This window comes from Carassius gibelio, chromosome B24 (assembly GCF_023724105.1).
Source record: "Carassius gibelio isolate Cgi1373 ecotype wild population from Czech Republic chromosome B24, carGib1.2-hapl.c, whole genome shotgun sequence".
Taxonomy (NCBI): Eukaryota; Metazoa; Chordata; class Actinopteri; order Cypriniformes; family Cyprinidae; genus Carassius; species Carassius gibelio.
Genome location: NC_068419.1, coordinates 12,343,053 through 12,366,515, shown reverse-complemented (window position 1 = coordinate 12,366,515; position 23,463 = coordinate 12,343,053). Strand labels below are relative to the sequence as shown.

The window sequence follows — 23,463 nt, the reverse complement described above, 5'->3', positions numbered from 1 at the left end:
GTCAATCAAATTAAAATCGTTGGTGGAATTTATTTAAACTCACTTCTGTCATTTATGTGCTTCATGTCGTTCCAAACCTGCAATACCTTCGTTTAACTTCAGAACACAAATGAAAATATTTTAGATGAAATCCAAAAGCTTTCTGACCTTCCATAGACAGCAACGCAACTACCACATTCAAGGCCCAGAAAGGTAGTAAATATATTGCCAACATAGTCCATGTGACATCAGTGGTTCAACTGTAATTTTATGAAGCTACGAGAATATTTTTGTGTGCAATATTGTGCGAATATTATGTACTCAAAATTAATCATTCATGGAGAACTGTTACACAGCCCTTGCCATAAAATGACAGTATGAACTAATTACAGTGAGTACAGGTATTATGTTAAAGACTATTAATTAAAAAGTTTTCTTAGCCTGGCAGTTTTAATAAAATGTTGGGGTATAACAATAGACTGGCCAAATCTCTAGACCGGTATAATTGCTGTGGATACCTGAGGTGAATTTCAAACCTGTTTTTTGGGAAGAAAATGGATGACTCTAGAGTATCCTCTCTAATCTTAAAAAAAACTATCGGAATTGAAAAACACGGAAATGCTGCAGATGATCCTGGATTTGGCAGCTTCTGACAGTTTTCCCATCCAGTCTGTCATGTTTTGGTTTCACGTGTCTAGCATCCTCCTGCTTTCTGACTCTGATGCATTATGCATATTTTACCTGCGCTGTATCTAAATGTACAGAAACGGTCCTCAAAGAATGAAACGGTTATGCAGGGCTCCTCTTTAATAACTGCATAAAAGGCACTGTCAAAAAAAAAAAAAAACAGTTTGAACAAACATACCTAATATCTAAGCGTTTTTAACTGTACCTTCAGATAATTTACTAAAAGCTTTTAAAATACTTGAAAGTTAGGAAAAAACATTGAGACTTAAGGCAGTTGGTTAATGAGTTTGGATATCACTCAATAGCACCTGTTGTGTGGATATGAACTAAAAGGCCAAAAAGTTATTTTGCACATCTGTCAATCAATATTTGTTTGTGCCCTGTAAGTGTGCTTTCTCAACTCCAGATGTCCTGTAGATATCGCTTCTCCTCACGAAGTCCTGCTACAGTCTTCATAGCATCCAGTTTATCCATTTGAAGTTCATTTCCTATGATCTCCAGTAGTGTGTCATTCACATCCTTTGCCATGTTCTTTGCATCCCTGTAAAATCGTGAGATATTGTCTCATTCCCGTTGAGCAAAATGCGACGGTACACATGGTAAAAAAAAAAAAAAAAAGTCAAACCATTTAATGTTTTGTACCCACCCACAGACATAGAGAAAGCCTTTGTCTTTGAGGAGAATGCTGGCAACATTTTTAGCATGGAGATGCAAGTTATGCTGGACATATGTTGGAGTGCTAACGGTTCCCGCTGCATCAGGCTCATCTCTGGAGAAGCACACGATCAGATGGCTCAGGGTTCCATTATGCACAAATCTCTCCAACTCCTCTCTAGAAGAAAAGCAGTAATGTGCTTATTTTACAGCGTTTCACTGTTATTTCATCAGTCAGTGGTTATTTTTGCGGTTAAACTAAACTTGTGCATTTTAACATACAAATGGAACTAACGGCAAATTAGATTCTCTCCGATTTTGCTTTAGTAAAGTAACAACACTTGTGCTCGTTAGTGTATTGCATTCGAAAACTAAAATTTTCATCTCCCTCATCCATCTGGCAAGAACGTTTATAAAACCTCAAGGCTGCTGTTGTAAATCGCTTCTGTAGCAGCTTTTATTTCAGCCTCTCACAAAACTTTGGGTGCCATTTCAAAAAAAAAAATGAGATGGAAAAGTGAGAAGGTTTCAGACAGGGTCGAGCTCAAGGTTTGAGTCTCTTTGCAATCAACTGCTCTGCTTTTCTCGAATGTTCACTTGGCAAAAGCCACTTTTTATTGCCTTAAAGGAAATGTTTATCCAAAAATGAATGTTCTCATGTTGTTCCAAACCTGTATGACTTTATTTTCTATTGCACACAAAAGGAGAAATTTTGTAATTTTGCGATTACAATAAATTGAGCCTTTAACCGTCAAAAAAGACTTCATAAAAGTGTCTTTAGTAAACTTGTGTAGTACCAGATTTTTCATTAAGTCAGACCCATATTGTTTTTGTTTTGTTTTTTCTTTAGTGTACTGCTACAGGTTTGGAACAATCTGAGGGTGAGTAAATAAAGACATAGCAACTATAGCATAAATAATGAACTATAAAAAATATAAATATTAAAAATAATGAACTATTGCAAATAATAGTTGGAATACAACTTCTGAGGCATCTACTATACATTTCCACTGAAGCTACAGGAAGATGACGGATTGAAATGTAAACAGATGGGTGATGTAATGGATGAAGCGAGCGTTTGCACACAACCTCTGAAAATAGCCAAGTTTACATGAATCACAAACACCTGAGTACTTACATGCACTCACAATATGAAATCACCACATAAAACTGAATTTTCAGTTCCAAATCAAAAGGAAAACTGGTTTGGAAAATTTCTGAAGAAAATCTTCATGTAGCGCTGTGCAAAACTGATTTTTTGATTACTTAGAAAAGAAATACAGCTCTCCTACACACCCTGAGAGACTGAAGAGTGAAATAACAGCTGCTAACAGCTTTAGCTTTGCCATTGCATACATTATATTAACACTGTCAATCTATTTTTTTATAAAATCACGTTTTTCTGAAATTAATCGCGATTAATCCCACCTAACATTAAAGTTTTTAAATATACTTTTATATTGCGTTTGATTTTACATTCAATCTTCAAATTAATGTAGAACCAACATAAAGACAGTATATATTTAATGGCATCATTTTTTTATGACTGAAGGCAAGTAAAGCATATACCAATACTACTGATGTCTTTAGAAATTTGTTTTCTTTTTTTCTAATATTTAACCATTGGCTATAGCCATTCAACATTGCATTTAAACTTAAAATAACAACTTCTAATTTAAGTGAACTAAAAACAATCTAGACTACTTCTGTCCGTCAGCAAGTAAGAATTATAAAGAAACTGAATAAAGTTATCAAACGTTCTAAATTAAACATAGAGGAATCCTAAAAGCTACAGAAGTTATGGATTTCCTCTTTTATTTTTTGTTCTTTGATTAACAGACATCACAGCACCTGGGTCAATTGGTTATACATCCTAGGTGTATGTGATTTTCCTCTTTCAGAATAATCCAATCGAAGTTATATAAAAAAACTGTCCTTGCTCTTTCAATGGGGGTAAGCGGGTGTTTGACATCCACTGTTAAGAAGACATGAAATAAAGTGCGCACATCTGTAATAAATCCTCCATCACACGACTTCAGGGGGGAATAAAGGCCCCCTGTGGAGAATCCATGTGTTTTTGTAAGATAAATATCCAGATTTCAAACGTAATAAACACTTTTTTTCTTCTGCTGACTGTGGGGACCCGGAAGACATGAAGGCAGATGTTGTAGCTCGTCAGCGCTGCGTGGTTAGTGACGAGCATGGAGAGAGAACAAAACAAAACGCTGGTCTAAACTGAACGAAATACAAAAAGTCAGAGGATTTCGAAATGAGCCTGCATGTCCGCCTGCATGTTACTTTTAAAATCTGGATATTTATCTTACAAAAACGCATCGATTCGCCACAGGAGGCCTTTGTTGTTAAATTTTTGGGTCAACTAACTCTTTAACAATTTTACATCTAAATTATGAAACTCCTTGTCATTAACAATCAGGTCTATTTATAGAACATGCTTCATGGTTTTGAGTACATATGATTGCGTTGTCCATCTGGGAGCCACATACATCTTAACTAGTGCAGATGAGCTGTTCGAGGCATTCTGGTGACAGATATCGAATGTTTACAAAAAAACAGACTTGAGTGATCCTTTGTCCCTTTTCAAGAATCTAAGCTGCTCGCTTTCCCTCCTCATGTAATCCAAATCCATAAAAACAAAGAGGCTCATTGGTGACAGGAGGCCAAGACAAGTGTTCTTTATTTCAACAACACTGATTGAGGCTGATTTCACCCTTTTAACACTCATAAGTATCGTATTTGATTAGAATTGATAGCAGATGCCTTGTTTTCTTTAGCAGGCTGCCTGATGGCTAGCTGGTTCGTTTTTTGTTTCTTCGGTGAGCATTGAGTTTTACAATCCAGGTTTTCAGTCGCCTTCTCATCTCAAATGCCACCGGCACTTTCTATTTTCTACTTTGCGTAACCGACAATGAGGGTGTTGCACCAAACAACAAGCACATTTTATTGATCGTCTTAATCGATGCAGAGAAAAAAATGCTAAATGAAACCACAGCGTGACCAACGTGAATTAAAAAGTTAATGAATACAATCCTTGTATCTTCGTGACCACTGAAGGCAGAGATAGATAGATTCAAACTGTGTGTCAGGACCTTGACTCTGATCTTGTTGTTATTAGCTCTTGTGTCAAGTAGAGGCAAGTGCTGATACAACGTTGTGTGCCGCCCAGCCATCACAACACACACACTTAATACTCACCAATCCAGGCACCAATGTCATTACTCAGGACCTTGCCTATGAGTTATGACTGTGTGCCTATGGGAGAGCCAGACCCCAATCATCTTATATAATGTCTCGTATCATATGCCCCATACTCTCAGAGGGAGTACTTTAATTTCATTGCTTTCCCAATCATTACTCTCAAGGACAGTGCAACAGGAGCCTCTGGCTGATAGCAGCCAAGAGAAGAGCCTGTGTGGAGCTGGCAGATCGAGTGAAAAATACTCTGAGGTTACGGAGATAACATATGATCAGGTTGCAATGGGTGGCGGTGGAATAAATGGTGTGGCTGAATGACAAAAATCCATTTTCTTAATCAGACTAATTTTTTTCCAGTGAAAAATATATTTAAACATTCTTAAAACATCATAAATTTACTTGGGAGACAAGATTGCATCAGATAATAAGGCTTTTTTAGAGATTATCTTAAAACTGAACTTGTTTCATAGCCTAATTGTTGCATTTTGAGGTTTATTATATATTAAAACAAGAAAAAAACACTTCAAGATATATATTTTTGAACACTGCTCGTATAATAAACTCAATTGGTTTTCAAGTACAGTTATATAAATTTAAGGCTGTTTTTTCTGCAAAATAAGACAAACAACAAATTAAGAAAGTGTTTTTTTGCATGTCTTTGATGCACATACCTGAAAAGAAAGTCTTTGTCTTTGTGGCGGCATCCAAAAAAGAGCCACATCTCTCCAAAAGTTGCTTCCCGGTTCACTTCACGTTCTGTCTCTCTGTCAGGTCAAAACAATAATGCAAAATTTAACAATGTCTTCATAAAATAAAAAGTTGTAACACACATACTGAATAAGCACTTTAAAAAAAAACATTTTATTTTTTAAATCAGTCAGTATTCCATGTTGATATCTACAGAGATAAATGGCCAGTGGCCAAAGTAATGCCAATTAGGGATTTCAAAATGACCTTTACTTCAGAACCAAATCAATATTAAAATAAACACATACATAAATAAAGTAATCGCAGCCTTTCTGTAGGTCTGGTAATTCCGAGTGCAGACTCAATTCAGTAGCCAACGGCTGTCTGACTGACAGGCGGCTGCTTCTAATGCTCGCATGCATATTTATATGTTTACGCCTCATGGTAATGTGTGCAAATGGTCAAATGCACTTCTTACTTAAAATGTCTCTTGGCGATTTATTAATGTAAATAAGTGAATGTAAACAGTTGGGGGGAAAAAATATGGTTTGTGTCAAAATATGATCTCCATGCATCAGGCTGTGTATTAAGCCTAATAGTCCTGCCACGGTCTATTATATTTATAATAACAATAACAATTATTTACAGACAAAACAGTCAGGATATTTTGGAAATGAAACAAGGACAAACAATCTTGAAATTCTTGAATATGAGCTGATTAATCTACCTGACTGATCACCAATTACAAATTCAAAAATCTTGATATACCACACGATCCAATTCATAGTTTCACAATGATGAAACCATAAATTGGCATGTGGCATTTAATTACTCTCTGACCTGCTGCATCAACACAAAAACACAAACTCACTCTGTAGAGAGGAAGACCTTTATATTTATCTGGACGTGTTCTTTAAGAGCAAGTCCACCAAAAGATCTGGCAGTGTTCCCAGAATTCCCTACACTAAGGTGACATACAGGTACTGGGCACTATCTGTACACTGCACCTGCTAAAGGTTGAGAGACTTCTCCAGAGATAAGAGAGAAGCCGTCGCACAAACACAATCAAAACGTCTTTAGGCCCTTGCATCTTTACTCCAACATGATAATAGAGGAAGAGATCTGTTAGAGATGCATCACACAGGCCAGAAACAAACTCCACTGCGTCTTTACTCATCTCGGCCAACCTAAATGAAGCATTCAGAAATAGAACACGGTCTGGAACTTTGAGAAGCACTAATAGAAGTGGAATGTAGAAACACCCGAAGGACTTTGAGGGTGAGATGCCCTCCATCATGCTGAAAACTCTCAAAACACTGCAGTGAGCCGAGTTTCAGACATTAAGCTCTCCCCATCTGCTGAACGTACAGTTTAATTGCGATTTGAATACCAATGAGCCACAGTGTGGACGAGATGACCACAGGAAAACAAAACTGAGCTTCTCTTCAAACATCTACAATCTGTTCTTTTTCATTTCAGGTCCTTGCTTCAGTGACCCATCGCATGCAGTGAACAACTGGCAAGCAAAGCAAAATGCTCATTTCTGAGTCATTCTGTCAGACAGTTGTTATTGTGATGCCTTTATATTTAATTTAGTGGCATTTTGAGCAACAGCCAGCCAAAAGAATGCTAATGGGTTGTTTACTGACTGATGTTAGTAAAAAAGATCATGCATCTTTTTATACACCACGTATGAGATTACTTTGTGTGTGACATCAGTTAAAAACACCCCCAGGCTTTTTCTATTTACTATGTAGGCAATAAGCATGCACGTACTTCTACTTGAATTCAGAAAGACCTAAATAAAACCTACAATTGACCATTCGCAGGACGTTTGATCGAGTGTCAATTTGACCAATAATAACACCAAATCTACCATTTTTGTCCAACCAATAAACCAGACAGGACAGTAGATTAACGTTGGTGGGCTTGAACTTGAAAAATGGTGCATATTGACGCCTATCCGCGGTTGAAACATGATACCTTATTAACTACAGATTTATGCTTAACTAAGGTGTTACAGTGATCTGTCATGATGCATTAAACAGCCACAAAACGGTATTTATTTTTTGAATTTCTAAAAAGGACAAAAAAAAAAGATTGTTTCATACCTAAAGTAACCTGCTCTGTCTTGCCTGTTGGCATGTTGTCAGTTTTCTCTTTGCTCCGTGATGTATTTTTTGATGTATCGTGTGGAATGAGAGTGCCACGACTTGTCGGACATAGCAACAGTAACAAAGGGGGGGCGGGTTATTGCGTAAGGTCAATTGTATCTTAACCTAAAATGGAAAACTGCCACTTTATACCTCACAACTGCAACAATTTTTTAGAATAATGTTTTTAAACATTTCAGTGTGACGGTTTCTCAAAATTGTGACTTTATATCCCAAAATTACAACTTTAAAAACACAGATCATGACTTTATGTTTCACAGTTGTGACTGTTTCTCACAACTGAGACTTTATACCCCACAACTGCCACTATTTCTCAAAATCATGACCTATAATTTAGAGCTGAAACAACGAATCGATTTAATCGATTAAAATCGATTATTAAAATAGTTGTCAACTAATTTAGTAATCGATTCGTCGCTAAATAAATTTTATTTGCCATAAGCGGCTCATTTCGTGCATATTTCAAATCTGCGGTGACCAAAGTGTGGCAGTAATGAGTCACCGGAGGTTTTACTCAGCCAGTAAAGCAGGTGAAGTAGCGAATAGCCAATGGCTGGCCTCGTTTTATGTCACGTGCTTCCCGAACAGCGTCTCTGCAGCATTCAGCGGGAAGTGGGAGTACTTTACTTTGAGCCTTCAAAATGAAGAGTAACCTGTAAACTCTGCACTACTGAACTGTTTAAGGGGCCGTTCACATATCGTGTCTTTTGCGTGCTCAAGTTCGTTATTTTCTATGTAGGCGCGCAGTATGCACTCTCATAATGGAAGCGACGCGGTCGCGACACGCACGCGGTGCGATGCGCCCGTTTTTCCAGGCGCGTCCACACTGCATCCATTTATCCTTTGCTGAAATTTCCGGGTCTTCATGGAGTGGGCACGTCATGGAGAGAGCACGTCATGGTTGCTTAGCAAAGGCAGACGCCTCAGGGGCGCTTCTGCCCGAGCGCTTTGGAAAGAAGGAGAAAGCGGCGCGACTAGCGTTTTCCACGCGTTTTTAGGTGCGATATGTGAACGGCCCCTAAGAATTTTATTTGTGCAGATTCTCCAGTACAAGGTTGTTTGCAAATGTTTAGTCGTAAAAGCTGATAACATTGCTTTTTAACAGTTAACATTTAAAGCTTTACAAACATGTTATGTGATCAGTTTGTCGTTTACCAGTTCATAATTCAGACTTGCAGCCTAATTATAACTGAATGAGAGAGGTAAATGTTTGAGTATATTTAAAATGCTCTTCTTTTCTAAGTATTCACTGCTCTTTTTCACACAGCAGGTTTTTTATGTGTGTCCCAATTTTTTTTTCTGGACAACCTTCTGATGGATTTTACTTTAAATTGTGAGTTCCATTCAGGTTTCATGCCATTGGCACTTTTTTTCGAATGATTGTTTACAATTTCACAGCATAAGCTATAAAGCTTTTTCCCAGTAAATAATAAAATACAATGCACTGCAATTTTATTCTGTTTTATCCTTATACTTCGTGAAAATATGTTCTCAAAGATTCCTTAAGCTTTGTTTGGGATGTTAAACTACTTTAAGAGCTCTAAGGACTGCCATGGTGAAAACAATATTTGAAATCTCCTTGTGAATTTTGCTAGAGTATGGGTCAGTGTTTTGATTGCAGAAGAGTTCGACAAAGGATTACTAACATAATAAAACAACTCCAGGTATATTTTTGATGAGGATATGACAATGCAAAATGGTTAAAATCTCTTAAAAATCTATGCTGAATGATAAAGACCCTTTATTAATAATTTACTTGGGGAAAAAATGGAAAAAACTCAAATATAAGTACATAAACCGATTAATCGATTAATCGTAAAAATAATCGACAGATTAATCGATTATCAAAATAATCGTTAGTTGCAGCCCTACTATAATTACAAGTACATATTGTCAAACCTGGCACAACATACCGCACATTTGTGATTATTTCTTAGAACTGCTCATTTATTTACTTTTATTTACTTCAGCTATAAAAGCTAATTTAACAAAACAAAAACAGTCCAGCCATTCCACATACAGATTCTAGAGTAAATAAACTACCAAAAAAGCAAATGGCTCTTTTAAACGATCCCTCTATTCCTACAGTTGCTAAAATGCGCATTAATGATTTCTCCCATTCATTTCTCTGAGTGGCTCGACTCCTCCCCCTTATACGGCCTTTGAAATAAACACTCTACTTTCTGGATTTCCTAAAACACTTTCTCAGTGTTACACAAACAATTACAGCCACTGATTAAATGGTAAATGAAACCATGAATGCATGGGAAATGTTTTGTTTTTGTTTTTTGTTTTTTATTGAGAGTAATCACTTTATGCATTGCCTTGATGAGGAATTTAAATAACACACATAACCAAACGCAGCTTGTCACATCCATTTCCCTGCTGTCCCTCTCTGCAGGAAATTATATTTTGTGAGACAGGTTAAGATTTTGGATGCTTCTTTTGGTCACGCCCATCTGCTCAGAGCTTGGCTCAACTGAGTTTGGCATTTGAACAAACAGAGGGTCCACAGCAGAGCCATTAGCATCTGGGAGTTCAATATCCAATCTGGAAATGGGCTTCAATAAACTAGCTTTAGTGGGGCTTTATGCTGCCCCAGAGGGGCCGGTACCAATATGAAAAACCTGGATTCCATTTTGTAACACCATGCAGACCAGATCCCATTCTGAATACAAATCAACTGTACTGCGACAGTGAAGATGACATATCCACATCCCTAAAAAAAATTACAGCCTGCCGTTGGGTAGAATAGGAACTAACGCAATAGCTGCTACCTTTTCATATGAAGAATGAAAGCAAGTCAGTGGCCTACTCTGAATATTCACCTTTATAAATCACCATACGGTGTAATCCTCCTCACTTTCCTCTGAGAATATGTGGTGGGCGATATACCAGTTGAAAATGTATCAATCGGTAAATATTTTTGATCGTCTCTTATCACGGTCGCACGTGACTTTGTTGTGCTACGTTGTCACGAAAACAGATCGTTTTTAAGCATTGTGGTCTAAAAACAAGTGATTTTAAGCTATTGAAAGTCGATCAGAAGTGGAAAAGAACTAATTTCGCTTTATGAGCACGGTGTCTAAGAGACCGTGCTCATGGAGAGCGGGAGTATTGAACAGAGTTAATTTTCTCCGCTTTACAGGCCTTGAGCTGTTAAATACACACATTTGTATTGTACACTTGTCAAAATGCCCAACAAGTATGTTTGCAAATAAACACAGTAATTTAGGTTGTAAGTGAAAGCAAAGAGCTGAGAAAGAAAGCACATGTGTAACCGGGCAGCTCATAAAGTGACAGCAGTCTAATATTCCGTCTTTCTGTCATTCATGTTAGTCAAAAAACAAAACAGAGAAAATCTCTCACAGCTCTTGACTAAATCACTTTTGTAACTTTAATAATACAAAATATTAGGGCCGGGACTCGATTAAAAAATTAATCTAATTAATTAGAGGCTTTGTAATTAATTAATCGAAATTAATCGCATTTTAATCGCATATAAATATTTGACCTGAGAACAGTGAGAAGTAATTTTTTTTTCACATGGATTTATAGTATACCATTGAATAATGACTGAATACATAATCTTAAGCAACAAAATATTGTTTATTTTTGTTCAACCAAGTCTAGCAGACCAGTGCAATTTTTGCCATGAAGTGTAGCAATAGCATATTTAGAAACAATTTCAGAAATTCAGGAAGCTTATAGGTGCTGGAACCTTCTGTAAAGTGTTTTTTAAGTAACACACAATACTGTCAATTACATTCAGAACATTGGAAACACTGACTATTAGAAAACATATCTCTGTTGCTTCAGAGGAAATAACATACTAAGTCCAACTCTCAATAACCTTGGCCAAAACAATAAAGAGCTCAACATAAACTGTTGCACCAACAAAATAATACATAGTTCAACTTAAAGTGTGAAGTCCACGCTAGCTGCTATATGTTTTGCGTTGAGGTGATACTTGAGGCTCGATGTGCTGCTGCGGTGTTATGCGAACGCTAGTTGGTGCTCCAGTATAATCGGTCCGCCGAAACTCATCCAGTGAGAAACGTTTCGCTGTGCAAAAATAAGTTATAAAAAATGCGGGAATTTCTTATTAATTTGTTCCACTGTAGTTTTTTGTCCTACTGATTGTAATTAGGTTCTAATTTAAACGCTGACTGTTTACCTGTCTTCAGTGAGCTTGAGTTTTTTTGCTTGTTTATTTGTTTTTTAATTTAGGCCAGTATTAGTATTTTGTGATATTGACACTGGTAAAAAGAATTATGACATTTCTATGGTCTCAAAAATGTTGATATCATAAAGACCTTATTTAAAGCCAAAATAACTATTGTGAAATATATTATTACCATAAAATACCATAACTCATATTGTAATATAAGATTTTGGTCATAACGCCCACCTCTAGTGTTAAGCAATGCGTGTCACTCTACAAAGTTACAAAATGTTTAACTTTATGCAAATGAGCTATGAATTGGAGTGAAGTCGTTTTCTGTCTTTGGAGCCCACATGTCACTCTCTCAGATGCAACTAAACAGGACAGAGTTCTGGAGCCATTTCACTATTTTATATAATTTTACTATACAAGTCTGCATTCTTAGTAAGTTTGATTCATACATGGATAGTTTGTGTTAATTATTAGTGCTGTCAATCGATTAAAAAAAATTAACTAATTAATCGCACAATTTTTTAAAATTAATCGCGATTAATCGCGATTAATCGCAATTAAAAGACTGAAACTTTTTGGATATGTAAATGTAAAATGTAAATAATTAATGTAAAGTCAAGACAAAGAAACTATTTTAATTCAAAATATGATTGTTTATTGGAATTTTTGTTTAACTTGTAACACAGATTTTCTCATGTAAACAACATACCTGCAATAAACCATCAATATCCTCCAAATTAACTGTTGGCTTGAAAGCCATATTTATTACAGAAATAAAAACACAGGCATGTAAGTACCATTTGAATTTCAAAACAATCAATGCCAATAAAAAACAAAAATTTCCATGTTGAATTCTAAGTGGACTGCAAAAAAATTCCAAAGTATAGTCATTGCCAGTGCTTTAAGTGGGCCGGTACGCACCTGTACTCAGTACCGCCACTTCCAAATATAGCTCTTGAGCGTACCGCCACCTCTCCGTGCGCCCAGAACGTGCTTGTAGCGTACCGGTACGCTCATTTGGACATCTGTTTTAATAGAGGTTTTAATCTTTTACCTGCACTGCCGATTTTCAGAGCGCCCTTCACAATGTAAGCTTCCTAATTCATCCCACCCAGAGCAGAAACTACATTACCCATTCACCCTTAAGTTATACAAGTGAATAGCGCATGTGTCGCTTTTCCCACTGTTAAGTGTCAACAACTCAACGTGGCCGGAGAAGGTGTGTGAAACTCGTTGTGAGTTATACTAAAGCAAAATCTTTATTGTATTTATTGTCTGATAAACATTAAAAACTGTCTGCGGAGGTTGAGTCGTCCTGCAGCCCCCGCTGGCTGTTCATTGGCTGCAGCATCTTTTTTCTAAGTTCTAAAAAAATGCCGTAGACGGCAAGGCACAAATTTAGATATTAATTTATCTAATTAATCTATAGCCTATGCACAAAGACAATATGATATTTTTGTCCCCTTTTTGTTTTAAAGCTTGATGAAGAGAGAGAGCGCAAGTTGCTGCAGCTGAGGAGGATAGTGATGCACGCGTACAGGAGTGATTGACAGTTCGCGGCACTGTGTACAAAAAATACTCCGCTACACAATTATTTCTTTATTTTCGTTTAAGCTTATTAACGTTAGCGTTACAGAAAGGTCTGATTTACGCACTGTTACAGTCATACAGTCATAATGTTTCTTGTGGCAGACTGAAGAGTAATCCGGCAGAGTTTTATACTGAAACTTTCCGTCTAAAAGTCCTTCCTTGGTCTTATCCATATTTCTTTGCACGTTGAACACACATAGGCCACAACTGGAAATAAAAAAAACTGCAACCGCGTTAATTGCGTTATTTTATTTTAACGCGTTAAATATTTCAAATTAATCTAATGCGTTAACGCGCTAATTTTGACAGCACTATTAATTATATGATGCAGTAAGCAGTTTAACAATGCCAAAGTTCATATTACAGTTTCATCTGCATAATGTTGACTATTAGGGACAAGAAAATTGATTATTTGTCAAATAAATATTACATTTTAGTAATTTTTGCAGTACAAGCGAGTTTAATTTGTTGATTGATCATTAAATCAAATTAAAGATTAAATGCACTGAGAACGCTGCAGTTTCTATAGCAATCCAGCAGAATGCTACTTTTAATTTTGCTTTTGAAGGCAGTAAGATAGTTTTGTTCAGTTAATTCTGTAGAAGCATCAAGTCCTTTCTGCCTAAAGCTCACTGGCAGCCTGCAAACAGATGAATTGGCTTGTGAGATTCTTACCAAGTCCCCTACTTTCTCCACAGAACAATACATTTCCGGCTGTCTGCCTGCTGCCATTGATTTACAGATGAGGAAATCGAAGTGTCCCATGCTGTTTGCTCCTAAAGAGGAAACACTGAGCTTTGTGACACAAACAATGTCCTGCTGACAGAATGGTGATCGTTATCTTTAATTGAAGGCTGGCATCAAGGTAGCTGTATTTAGGAGAATCTCAAGTTAAGAACCGCATGGAAACAAAGTTCAACAGCACACATCGGCAGTAAATCTGCACATCCATGACTAATCGGTCTCAATTGTGGACGATTGTGTCCAAGAAAAGGCTTTTGTACTTGAGATGGGAAATGTGTAAATTGCTGTCATATTGTCTACAAATGAGCAGCCAACTTCTGTTATAATTGTGGAACTTTTCTTATTGTTAAAGGACTGTTCAGCAAAACTGATTTTGGTTTGAGATACAGAATATGAGCCCTAAACTGGATGGGAAAATCTTCCCCAATATGTTAATTATTTAATTAAATGTTAAATGAAAAGTAGAACATTATACGAAAACATAAAATACGGTTATTAAAAATAATGAAATTTTTTACTATACAGAAAATACTATTACAATTAATAATAAGAATATTAATATAGATAGATATATATTTGCAAATCCATATAAATAGTGCATAAAAACATTAAAAGAAACCCATTTGTTATTGATCCATGGCCTGGAGCTAAACCAAACATGCTGTGCTGCATGAATGCCTCGACCTTGACGCTTTGGAAGGTGATGTGGTGTTTGAGGACAACTTTTGCCATTCATCATTAATGTCTCGTCCCACTCTCATCGTCCCCCAGACATGTCTGAAACATTCATCAACCGCGTTCATCTCGGACACTAGCCCCTGTGATTACCTGTGGCCCTTGTGTCACTTACAAACTATTCGTGTACACACACAGCAGGCATCACATCACCCGCTAACCCTGTGCCAGGGCAGACGGCTTCATTCATATGTAGTCCTGTCGTGTCACTCTTCATAGGCCCCTGGCACTGAGTCTAAATCACACGCTGAGATGACAGGCCTTCACAAGATATATTTACAACCGGATCCTGAATTTATGCCCTTCTTCATTTTAACACCAGGGTCTTCAGAAACACTATTAGGCTTCACAGATAATATGGCGGGGAGCAGGTCAATAGCACATTTACACTTTCTCTTCTTCCTTCGACCTCTTCAGATTTATCCTCATCACCCTAGAGGTGCTTTTATGCTGCTTTTACACATGAGAATCAATAAACATATTTTATATTCATTTTTACTGTTTTTTTTTTTTAAGATAAATGATAAAGGGTTGTTTAGACTTATTGCTCTATGGAATGTGGAGTCATTCTGCAAATAACAACTATGACTTTGGACTGACAGCAAAATGGCAACCATACTGTTTAAATACAGTCATATTGAAAAAAAAAAATATGAATATCTTTTCTATATTAATTTATCTTAAAATGCCATTTGAATTTTCAGCATCATTACTCAGGCCTTCAGTGCCACATGATCCTTCATAAATCACTCCAATATGATGATTTTCTGAATCATTTCTTATTATCATCGATAACTTTTTTGGCTATTTCTGCCTTGTTTTTAACCAGCATATAGTGAGTTATAGATTATGGCTGAGATACAACTACTTGGAAATCTGGAATCTGAAGGTGCAAAAAAATCTAAATATTCATTATTGAATACTGTCTTTAAAATTGTCCAAATTAAGCTCCAAGTAATGAATATTACTAATCAAAAATTTAGTTTTGATATATTTACAGTAGGAAATGTACAAAATATCTTCATGGAACATGATCTTTGCTTAATATCCTAATGATTTTTGCCATAAAAATAAAAAAAAACTATAATTTTGACCAATGCACTGTATTGTTGGCTATTGCTACAATCAAACCTGTGCTACTTATGACTCATTTTGTGGTCCAGGGTCACATACTAGAACAAAATATCATACAGTATCAACATCATCTGAAAAGAAAGGGTGAAATAAATCTGCTGAATGTACCTTTGTTGAAGAAATCCAATGAAGGGGGCCACACCTGTCCCAGGACCCACCATCACTACAGGAACAGACGGGTCGGCTGGTAAGTGGAAGGTGCTGCTGGGACGGGGCCTGACATGTACCTGGAGATGACATTTAGATCCATTCAGCTTTAAGCAGTGATAATATTCTTAAATTGTGGAATCCCACACACAGCATCTGTTAACTAGAACAAACTTCGTTCCATTCATTTTGTAGATAGCATCTAAAGCAAAAGCTTTTATGTTGTTGTTGTTCTATTCTGCTACAAGGATTAGTCCACTTTTTTCAGAGAGTATTGCTGTCCAGCCCAAATCCTCCCAGAGTCTGTGAAAAGCTAATTCGAAGGTGAACTGGCTCGCTAATATGTAATGCTACGTTGCTAACCTTCGGCAGGGCTGATGTGCCTAGGCGCTCTGAAGCCAGTACCGTCCCAAGGGGCCGCAAGATTGAGGAGACGTGACCAGCCAGCCAGCCCGTGCACAACCCCGTCCTCGCCGGATGCTCGGGACGTGCAGGGAACTCCACAACATTGAACACCAAATGAACTTTCCCAGGGAGCTGAAGGCTGGAGCTGAGGAACAAGACAAAAATAAGAGACTAAGTGCTAACAATCCAGAACCAACCCTGAACATGAGCAAGCCTGTGGACCTCATTATCTCTCTCTTAATGGCCTGCCTCTATCGCGCCTTGGGGACCCCGCTGACCGGACTTTAATATTTCAGAGCCCTAATGTTTCTGTGTATTCTACTAGCATCAGCGTACTAAACATAAGACATTAGTGTAGATGCCAGACCACTTACAAGCCAAAGGAGACAGGCAGAGAACAAATGAAAGTGGCAGGCAGTTCTGAAAGGACATCCTTTGCATCCAGGGTTTGACTTTGATCACAACAAATGGAGTATCATCAAGCAAGAGAAAGTGATGCATCAAATTCATGACTGTCTATAATAAACCTCACAACATCAAAAGAGGATAAGACAGAAATAAAAACCTGGATATGTCTCTGCTTTAATTTGTGAGTCGAAATACAAAGCACAGGTGTTCAAACAAGGTCTCTTACCTGGCAGCAGAATAGGCTCTGGGCTGAAGCTTTGGCAAATGTTCTGTAATGAGGCAGAGGAGAGATCAGAGATGAAGATGGCATTGTGTTCTTGAGGCTATTCGACCATGTCTTGAGTTCCTCTTTTAGGGCATCACCCCTCTGGATGCTACCCAAGCCTCTTGAGTTAGTGAGGGCTAGTTTCTAAGAATAGCTCAGTTCACTACACAATATTTCATTGCGACTTACTTTTTAGGACATCCTTGATGTTTAAAGCAAGTACAGTATATAAAATCATGAAAGGTTCAGCAGATTTGATGTTTTAAGAAGGTTAAGGGCCAGACTGAAATATTGGCTAGGCCAATTCATTTATCAATAATTGATCATTTAGAATTTAGAATTTTTTGTTCCACACATTATTATCCAAAGTTTAGGGTCAGTAAGATTGAAAGAAAATTATTATAGTTTTGGATGCAAGGATGCACAAAATGTATCAAAAGTTAGAGTAAAGATATTTTTGGTACAGAAAAAACTATTACAAATAAACACTGTTCTTCTGACCTTTATAATTAAAGAATTATGAAAAGAGTATGGTTTCTGGAAAGATATTAAGCAGAGCAACTGTTTTCAACTGACAATAAGAAATGTTTCTTGAACAGCTAATCATCAAATTAAAATGATTTCTGTAGATCATGTGACACTGAAGAATGAAAACGCTGCTGAAAATTCATTTCAAAATCTATTAAAAGGAAAACAGTTATACATACTATTTATTTTTAAAGCCCATTATTACAAAGAAGTATTAACTGAAATTTCACCAACTTAAAATATTTGGCTGAAAGTGTGCCAAAAAGAGAAAAATGTGAACAGAAACGATTTACCATCCAACAACATATTCTTCAACATGAGGAAAAAGCAGCACGCATGTGAAATAATGCAGGCTTAATATATTTTGATGCAAATGATAAAATTGACAGAAAATGTACTGAATTACACACTTGCAGAAGACTCTGGAAGCACACAGCCGTCAAAACTCACACTGACTCTGCATCAGAGTTAGCTGTGCCTTAAAGTCTCCAACATGCTCTTGGTTATTGACACATTAATAAAGAGTTCCCTTATGCTTGTGTAAAGACCAGGAGGGCATTTAATGCAAAAATCATTTCTCAGAAGACAGAGAAGCTTCTGGCACCTTTCCTTTCATTTCCATTTTCTACTTTTGTAGTGATACTACTGTAGCTGAAAGAACATACTATAATCACGTAGAAAAATATTAAAACATTCAAAATGTGTCCTATTAAAAAATTTTGTTATTCCAAACAAAGGCTTGTATAAATTAAATTTTGATTTGGTTTTCACCCAATCATTTTTATTTCAGTGCAACATGACTTTATGACTTCCTGTGAAATTTAAGATGTTGTTTACACTTAACATAACGTTTCTTGTTAGAAACACAGCGGTAGTTGTTTCTCAGCTCAACTAAATTGTTTCAAATTCCCCTTCATCAGTCGGCAAATGAAATATCATTTTCTCCAATTCGCTGATATGATGAATCAATTTGAAATGTTCATTTCAAGCTCACCATATGGGAATGCTGAAGGTCCTCAATATTAACAATTAATTACTATCAAACACTCCATATAGCGAGCAGCTGCTGCAATCACAGCCTCTCATGAGTGCAAACAAATACATCAAAAAAGCACATGGTGTTCTGGTGGAAAACACTGCTCTTTAATGTCGGGGAAGTCTAAAATTCAGGAGAAAAACTGTTTGACTGATGACAATGATCTTACTGCCAGAACACACCAGTGCAGAGTGATTTTAGGACTAAAATGAATGTCCTGTCAAACACTGCTGAACCAGCATTTCTGTCAATTTGTGCCATGGAGAATCACCGTGTTAATCCTTAATTTGCCAAAGTCGCAGTAATATTCACTCAGATTAAAACTTCACATGTACACGCATCTAATGCAACAATCCACTGGGAGGGTCACTGCATTATGACTACCTTGCAGTTCTCTAAAGCATGGCATGCATTAATAATTTCAGCAATACCAGCTGCTCCTCAAATCCAGGTGACAGCATATTTATCACCTTGATGGAGAATTTTATTGCACAGCAGAGGCTTACTGTAGGACAAGAAATCTCTGAAACAACATATCCACTTATTATCGCTTGCAGGATTAAATAAGGTTTATTATTACAAGATATCAACTTTACATTGTAAAGGTTAATTACATTGCACAGTGCTTTCTTGTACCATGTGCAAAACTAATACTACCACTGAAAAGTTTGGGTCATAATTAGTTTTTCTTTTATTCAGAAAGAATGCATTAAATTTGGTTGCAAAATATTCTAGTTTGAAATAAATGCTGTTCTTTTGAAGAGCCAAAAATCAGAATGATTTCTGAAGGATCATGTGATACTGAAGACTGGAATTGAATGAGTGAGCATAAGAGACTTCTTTCAAAAACATAAAAAAAAATCTTTTAGAGTACATAATGTGGGGTTCACATTTTTTATGTGCCTATTTAATATGGTTTAAGAAAGAATTTGTGTTTTTGTGCGTACAAGATCAGTAAAGAGCGCACAATCTTGTGTCTATACAGCTGTACATATATGTTCTCAATACAGAGTGTCATCCAATCAAATTTTTTCCTCCTTAAAAAAAGACGGATGGCATTTAATACAATTAATTATGAAATATAATCATGATTAAGTATCTTAATTGACTGACAGCCTTAATTTTTAGATTATATTTGCAGAATTCATCATCATTCTGCTCGTGTCCCCTGACATGCTTTGGTGAGTCTCAAATTTAATGCTAAGTTTAAAATGTATTTTTTCAGAGGCTCTATATGAGTTGCCTTTAAAAGGACAAAAAGCCAAGCGGGAGCTCTGATCTGATGTTGTTTTACTGCCATCTGGTGGTACAAGCACTGCAAAAGCTTCCAAACATCAGCCACATTCACCATGCAAATTGCATATGCTGTTATGAAATTGAAAAATAGCCACATTTCAGTAAATTCCAAGCAGATCGTGTGTTTACTGACCGAACAGAAGGCTGGGTGGAGGTAGGCAGGATGGGAAGGCCCGAAGCAGATCCAGCAAACATACGTTAGCGTCCCTGACAAAGCTGTTGTAGTCTGCTGAGCCTTCTTTGCTACAAAGCTCCAGAAGCCTTCTTTTCTCTGAACCGTTCTGAGTGAAGTCCACCAATGCTCGCACAAACGCCTGAAAGCACAAGAGAATCTTCAGACTACAGCCTTGCGTGTGAAAGCTAAATAAATCACCCCCCCCCCCCCCCCCCCCCGGTACATCAAAAGCACTGTTGCGTATGAAGTAAGCGCTAATGCTAAATCAAAGGTTCAGAACTTCAACAGCATCTATCACATTAGGGTTAATAACACCAAATTACTTTTTTTGGAACGCTCCTTATCTCCAAACACCAGGTGAGAATAAACTCCAAAGAGCCGTTCTGCGGGATGTGAAGAGGAACTTTTGCTGCTGTGAAAGAGAAAAAAAAAAAGGGCTGTGTATTTATTCAGCATTTCTGGTTGTTCAATCTAGTTCTGGGAGTTGTGAGCGGAATGCATTATATTATCTGTTTTCTGCCACGGTTCGAGGAGAATGTTCCCGGTGTCACTGATTATGTCAACAACGGCTGCAATACCTTTCTTACTGCTGTTTTTAAGCAAGTTGACCTGAACAGCACAATTCTTCCGCGTGTGCAGATCCAGTCTGAGCAGCAGCTCCTCAACTTCACTGGCTCTGTTTGGACAGAGAATATCAAAGGCGTCTCCAGGCTGATAAGCAAGGTTCTGCTCCTGGAGAGACGACATTCATTATAACTCCTACACGACCAACACAACATAGATTTTTTTTTTGTTATTGCTGGAAGAATACATAAGTATGTCTATTTGACTGATGCCAAACCAAATTCCCAAGTAAACTTTTGGGTATTATTAGAATTTAGTTTGGGACCAGTCAAGTAGGCATGTATATGTATTCCTCCTAACAAATTTAATTAGTTGTGCTCATTTCTCCCTTTTTTTACATTTAGATTACCTTTAATTTGGCGTTTAGATTAACTATGAATCTTTTTAAAAAAACACTAATAATTTAATAATCATGTTAGCATAATGAATATCCATTTTTTCATACCGGACATTTTAATATTGTGATGCGTACATTCACTTGTAGCTTGTATATTAATATTATGTTTACATTATGTAGAGTTTTATATATTTTATTTCGATTCTATTTTATGGAATTTTCATATCAGCCATTTATTTATAATGATTCGTTTTAAATAAAAAATAACTTATTTATTATTCAAATAAATATTGGTTTATTTGTAACAACCAGAATTTTAATACTGCTGCATCAGCACTTAAATAAAATTTAATAAATATGGACTCACCGAAACATCAAACTCCAGTAAGATGGCAGTTTTCACAGCATCATCTTGAGTTAACTGAACTGCTTTTGAAATGGACACCTCATGATAACCGTCTTTATCAGATGGGACTGTCTCCTATTCAAGTAGTACGATAATTAGCTAAATTATAGACATAATAGGAACAATTAATGGAATTATATTTTATCCCACATTATCTATACAACTGGTTCTCAACCTTAAACACTGAAACAGTTAATGAATATACCTTATTCATGGCAATAATAAATATTCCTAAATCCATGTATACAATGCAATAAATTTACGCAAAAGTTTTTAAACAGAAATTCTGTCCGGCTTGTGTTTCGTGAATTGATCTCTGTATTTTCCAAAAAGATCATACCCCTTCAGTTGACACCTGCTCCAAACGGACCTCCAGATATGAAGCGGGAAGAGCAGGAACATTAAGAGCAGACTGTGACAACGGTGGCACCGACTGCTTCAGAGATGCAACCAACACTGCAGAAACAGTCTCTACATCTCTGCTGTCAGATTCAATCCCTTTTCCTTTTGGTGAGTCTGCTTCACTCAGCTTTAAAAGATGAAGATCAACTTCTAGATCTGACTTATTTTTTTCCTGGCCAGATGCAGTTTTATGAAAACTGTCCTGTGTACTGTCACTAAGGACAGTGTCCTGTTGATCTGAAGTAGCCATGCTAGAGAACGTTTTTTTCAGAGCGTCCCAGAGGCCCTCAATCCAAGGATCCACCACTACTTCAAGTCTGGAAAGAAAATAGTCTGGAAGTTTGACATGGCAAGGTCTCAGAGAACCTGCTTTTTATTGCTACTTAACATTCATGCTTACCCAGTGCCGTCATCTGCATGCCCAGTGGCATAGAAATGTTTAGCACCAAGCTGTTGCAGACGGCTGTCAATGGTCTTGCCCCCGTTGCAGAAATTTGCATAGTTTGTGTCTCCCAAAGCTGCATAGATAACAGCATGAAAAAGTGCTCATGGGTGGAGCTCACGCTTACATAACAGAAAGATCATCTTACCTAACAGTGCATAACGCAGATGGGAGAAGTGGTCGTGTGGAAGAGATTTGTTTTTGATCTTTCTCACAAACTTCTGAGCTGTGTCCGGAGGGTCCCCATCACCGGTCGTGGAAACCACAAAAACAACTGGCGTGATTTCACTATCTAAGTTGTACTGGGAAAACATGGGAGAGTTGCATTAGTCAGTTCTGATATATGACTGTCAAAGATCTGATATCCATGAAAAGTAATAGCCAAGAAACATACATTGCGCTGGTTGCTCAGACAGCTGATGTCCGCTGTAAATCCATGTTCGGCTGCTTGTTGGCAGATCTCTTCAGCTAGAGACTGAGCCTGACCGCGCTGAGATCCATACAATATCAAGAAGCGAGAAGCAGCTTCACACGGCATACTATAAGAGCTGGACAAAGGGGGTTCAAATGTTGAAAATCATTTCTGCATGTAGTTAAAAGCAATTAAAATATTCTATTTTTACATTACAATTAAATATTTGTTATAGATATTATTATTAAATGTTTTATTTAATTTACATACCTCTTTAATTTAATTTAAAAGTTAATGGTAACGTTAATTATTCAGAAATGAGATTGTTAACATAATACATTAAATATCTGCAACCATAATACGTTTTCAATATGACTTATATTTAGTTTACATGTTTGTGTGGCAAAAAGCATCATCTTCCATGTACAAACTGGAATTGAACAGCTGTGGTCATGTGATTATTTATATCAGACCTTTAAAAGAAATCTAAACAGTCTGCACTCTCATTTATAGTTGACAGTTTTGTGTTAAATACACAAGGCATTCTTTTTAGACCATCCGAAGTTTAAAATAGTTTTTGGTCACAAATTTAACTTATGAGCGTTGAGATTAAATTGATTAAACTGATAAAAGTTACCTTGATTTTGTGAATGTAAACTCCAACCGCGTCTTAGGCCGAGTAACATACTGACTATGAACTGGAGGAACAGGATCCCAGGCACTCGCACATGGTCTTGCAGAAATAAGCGATTTGTAAATTAAAAGATATACTAATCAAGAACAAATCTTGATATGTTTAGTCAATC

At 36.8% G+C, this 23,463-nt stretch overlaps 1 protein-coding gene across 1 annotated transcript; it reads right to left on the bottom strand.

Annotated features, from left to right (window-relative positions):
- Nucleotides 1-5: 5 nt before the first annotated feature.
- LOC128013383 (methionine synthase reductase-like) lies at nucleotides 6-23,430 on the bottom strand. Its single transcript, XM_052596338.1, has 15 exons — nucleotides 23,295-23,430; nucleotides 22,640-22,793; nucleotides 22,394-22,547; nucleotides 22,204-22,321; nucleotides 21,742-22,120; nucleotides 21,363-21,476; nucleotides 20,613-20,766; nucleotides 20,358-20,446; nucleotides 19,993-20,173; nucleotides 16,961-17,003; nucleotides 16,285-16,471; nucleotides 15,883-16,001; nucleotides 5,205-5,297; nucleotides 1,313-1,498; nucleotides 6-1,207 (listed from the first exon to the last, which is right to left on the bottom strand). The coding sequence occupies exons 2-15, from the start codon at nucleotides 22,781-22,783 to the stop codon at nucleotides 1,063-1,065; spliced, it is 2,106 nt and encodes a 701-aa protein (XP_052452298.1). The 5' UTR covers nucleotides 22,784-22,793; nucleotides 23,295-23,430; the 3' UTR covers nucleotides 6-1,062.
- Between the last annotated feature and the right edge of the window lie 33 nt (nucleotides 23,431-23,463).